This window comes from Cucumis melo, chromosome 7 (genome assembly GCF_025177605.1).
Source record: "Cucumis melo cultivar AY chromosome 7, USDA_Cmelo_AY_1.0, whole genome shotgun sequence".
In the NCBI taxonomy this organism is placed as follows: Eukaryota; Viridiplantae; Streptophyta; class Magnoliopsida; order Cucurbitales; family Cucurbitaceae; genus Cucumis; species Cucumis melo.
The window spans coordinates 28,820,278-28,824,515 of record NC_066863.1 but is presented as its reverse complement, the minus strand read 5'-3'; the positions used below and the strand labels follow the sequence as shown (position 1 = coordinate 28,824,515).

Sequence of the window (4,238 nt, the reverse complement as noted above, 5' to 3'; positions counted from 1 at the left end):
TACTTAAAATTTTGTATATATATATATATATATGCTCTCATATGCTTAAACATCGATTAGTGAACTAAAAATGCTCAATTAATATAGAAATGCCAAACACCATAAACCTTCTTACTTCACAACTATTTTTTTTTTCTTTTTTGTCCCCATCATAAGCACTCTCTTAATTCTACCCTTATTGATATCGATGTATCATCAAAACCTTGTTGTAAATTTTATTTTTGAGTGAGATTATTTTTTATATTGATGGTTGGACATTTTAGCCAATAGATCTCTTAATCATCTCGTTGTAGCGAACATCAGATTCAGAGCGTTGAAGCTTTATTTGCTCGTAGAATTGAGCTATGAACATCTCTGCTTTGGCATCGATCATCTCGTCCTCACCATCCATGTTTGCATAGAATTTATCGTTGTTTCTTTCTTCTTCCTCTTCATCGTTTTGATCCAATGCTTGAAGGTTGTCAACAGAAGCATACCTTAATCAAGAAAGAAAAAACGATTAAATTTATTATAATTTTTAACTTAGACGTTCTGGTAAAATCATGATCCACTGAAATAGAGAACTTCACCTACTACTGGTCTATAAGTTAGTAGTTGAAATCTTTTAGGGACTTTAAAAATCTCAAATTAACTATGTGCTATTGTTTTTTGCTTTTTGATATTGATTTTTTTTATTCTTTCATAGTAATTTGATTAAAAAAAATTAAATATAATAAACTGTGATAGACCATATAACAGATACATACTTCAAATAGAATTTGTTATATTTATAATTTTTTAAAATTGTGCTATATTCTTAATAATTATTTATAAAATTGTTATATAACTTTATTATAGAAATTACAAATAACAAAGAAAAGTTTTATTATAAAAAAAAAACCCACAAAATCATAACTACAATTTTCCGTTTCTAAATTCAAATTTACACTTTTCTTAAACGAAGGCAAAACATTTTTTAAATATAGAGAAATAAGGAAGAGAATTTTTTTTTCCTAGTCAATTCTAATTCCACCTTTGCGTTGTAAAACAAAATCGAAAACTTGATTTGGTAATTACCTTTTGATTTTTTGTTTTTTACTTTTGGAAAATAATGCACCAATTTCATTGAATTATAATCCAAACTTCAAACAAAAAAAAAAAAAAAAAATTATAAAAAACCATTCTTTTAGTTTGGAAAACTTCTCTTTGTTTTTTGAAAAATATTCCAATAATTTAGGTTTAATTTTATCTTCAAAAAGAGATCAATTGTTTTGCGGCGAAAGAATTGAAATCTCGAAACCTCCACTTGTAGTACGAAGGGAAACAAAGCATAAAAAAGATATGAAGGAACCTGCTCATGCCATCAACAGAAGAGGAGGAGGAGGAATTGACATCCTCAAAGTTATCAACGGAAGGGGAGGAAGGGAAGAGGGGTGGTGGTGGATGAGGGTCGGTACTGGTGGGCAAGGAAGGAATGGTGGTTGACTCATCGCTCTGCAAATGCAAAGGCCGCATTGCCCCAACAAGCCGATTCCACATTCCTTTAGAACCCACATCAATGGCTGCAGGGACGTTTGTAACATTTGGCTTCCGTGATCGTTGCCGTAGAAGCTTCAAAGCCACCTTCAAAATGTTAGTGCTCCTCTTCTTCTTCTTCGGCGCACAGTACTCATCCACTTTGACATGATCGTTATCATAACTTGTCTCGTCATTCGTAATTATTTGCACTACTGTTTCACGAGGAGGAGAAGAAGAAGAATTCACCGTCATAACACCAATGGGTTGCTCTGTCATTAATCGGACCACACGGATGGAAGAACCTTTCTTTTTGTTATTTTATTTGTGTGTGTGTGTGTGCTTTTTTTTTTTAGTTTTTTGGGTTTTGAATATGATATATAATGGTTGCCTCTACCCTGCAAAATGCAGGGTGAGACGGGAGAAAAATTTAAGAATGGTTCTAAGAGAAGGATGGGAGGAAGAGAGGTTTTTATAGTTATCATTGGTCTTTTAATTTAGTTTAGGAATTTGCTATAAAAAGATAGGTTTGATTCCTACTTCATTTTGGTGGGGGAAATTTGTGGAGCAACTTTAGGATCCCACTTTCTTTCTACATTTGGTTGTCATTCAATTGGTCAAAATCCCCCTCCCTCTCCCTCTCCCTCTCCCTCTCCCTCTCCCTCTCTCTCATGTTTATTTTTCTAAAATTAAGATTAAAAAAAGATTGGTAGAACATTAGATACAAATTACCTTCTCATTAAGTCTATTTTTAAAAAATATTATAATCATTTTCTTGAAAAAAAAGATTGAAAATAAATTTAAGAAAGATAGTAATCAACTTTTTAACGATTAGGTGTACCTTTTAAAAAACTATGAATATTGAATATCGTGATAAAAATGAAAATAGATTTTTTTTAATGATTATAAGCACTTTCTAGAAAAAAAAAATGAAAATCAAAATTTGAGAAATTAGCGTGACTAGAAGATGGTCTTGTTTAAAATTTTCTCTAAAACAATTTTTTAGAGATTGCGAGCATCTTCTCTAGGAAGACGAATATAAGTTTCTAGGAGATAATGTTATCGGTATGTGACCTTCTTTGAAGCTTGAGATTTTCTTTAGAATGTTCACAACCAATCTCTATTTTTTTTTTATTTAATGGAGAGATACATCTCATCAACATCAATTAATTTGTCCTTTAATAAGGATAAAACATATCTTCTCTTTATCGTCCCCAACTCAAAAAATATTTTAAGTTGATATTTGCTCGAGTAAAAAAGTATAATAATTTTATAAAGGAAAATAATGAAACAAAGTCGAGAAGCATAATACAATAATATTTTTAATCATTTTTTGAAATGGAAATATCTCTTTGGTCTATGTACTTTGGTACCCTCTTAAATATTTAATTTTGGTCCTATCTATGGTTTTAAAATGAAATAAAAACAAAGGTGAATGGGTATAAAAAATAATTTAAAAAAATGTATTACGATAAAATAAAAAGTAATAAATTTGGATAAAAAAAAAATCAACTATAACTATTTTCTTCTCTTGATCTAAGAACAATCCTAACAAATAATTTTAAGCAATCAAATACATTAACAAATTAAATGTCCAAAATTAAAATATGAAAGGGATAGAGAAATTGAGACCATCAATAGAATGATTCGATACAATTCGTCATGCATCCACTCCTCAAAGATATGTCATCTAACCTTAAAGAATCAACATAAAAATGAATGTTGTTGACATCAAGAAAGCAGCAAACAAGTTGGTATCTATGAGTGTGAAAAAGAAAAAATAAATGGTCTTGAGAGTGAAAAAGAAAAACAATTAGCTACAAGAAGTTGGTCCCATTAATTTGTATTGAAAAACTGTCCTCCACCCTTTTCCTGTCTGTCCTTTTACCACCCAGTTGGCTTCACAAAAGGTTTCTAAGCTATGTCGTAGTTTTGTTTCAATTATTGCCAATAATGGAATCAATATATCTTCCCCAATCTATCTATATTTTTATTCTAAACTTTTAATCCAAAACATTCATCTAACTTTTAGTTTCATTCAAAAACCTATTAAAACCTACTATCTCTTTTTCAAATTATACATTTATCGTTGTCATGAAGAAGTTTGATGTTTCTTGACCAAATTGTATTGTATTGTTATTCAAACGTACTACTATTCAAATTTATTAGTAATACATTATCTCTTGAGTAATGTGCATGATTATTAAAATATTTGAATGTGTTTCGAATTTAACTATATAATAAATACAAATAATTAGAAGGAGAAAGAAAAAGAAGGTATGATAAGAAAATATTGGAAGAAGTTTCTCAAAGAAGAAGAGACTTGGGAAACTGTTGACAACTTGGCACATCCTTGAAGATACCACTTAATTTCCTACCAAATTCATGAGCTTTACAACCCCACATTTCAGATAATAATAATAACAACAACAACTTTTTGCTAAACCACTTTCCAGTTTCAACCATGAAATTACCCTCTGACGCCCACAATTTCTCACTCATTTCAATTCTCAATTCACTATTTAAACCCTTTCTTCACAACATCATCACATTCCTTCTTCAACAATGTCCATCAGTACTAAATTCTTTCATGTCCGCAAACCTTGGAAAATCCTACGCCGCACCTTTCCGGTGGATTTCCGCCCCCTGCGCCGTTTCATCAAGCGAATCGTTCACACAACTCCAACCCCTCTTCCCCATCATTATGCAGAGCGTCAATTCTCTTTCAACGACACCCCCATTTT

The 4,238-nt window shown here is 30.9% G+C and overlaps 1 protein-coding gene across 1 annotated transcript; it reads right to left on the bottom strand.

The window, feature by feature from the left end:
• LOC103494745 (uncharacterized) lies at positions 1 to 1,968 on the bottom strand. Its single transcript, XM_017046007.2, has 2 exons — positions 1,331 to 1,968; positions 1 to 476 (listed from the first exon to the last, which is right to left on the bottom strand). The coding sequence occupies exons 1-2, from the start codon at positions 1,771 to 1,773 to the stop codon at positions 260 to 262; spliced, it is 660 nt and encodes a 219-aa protein (XP_016901496.2). The 5' UTR covers positions 1,774 to 1,968; the 3' UTR covers positions 1 to 259.
• Positions 1,969 to 4,238: the final 2,270 nt, after the last annotated feature.

Coding starts and splice junctions, on each gene's coding strand:
- LOC103494745 (XM_017046007.2), bottom strand. CDS start 1,773: ATGACAGAGCAACCCATTGGTGTTATGACGGTGAATTCTTCTTCTTCT. Junction 477..1,330: donor TCTGTTGATGGCATGAGCAG/GTTCCTTCATAT, acceptor TTCTTGATTAAG/GTATGCTTCTGTTGACAACC.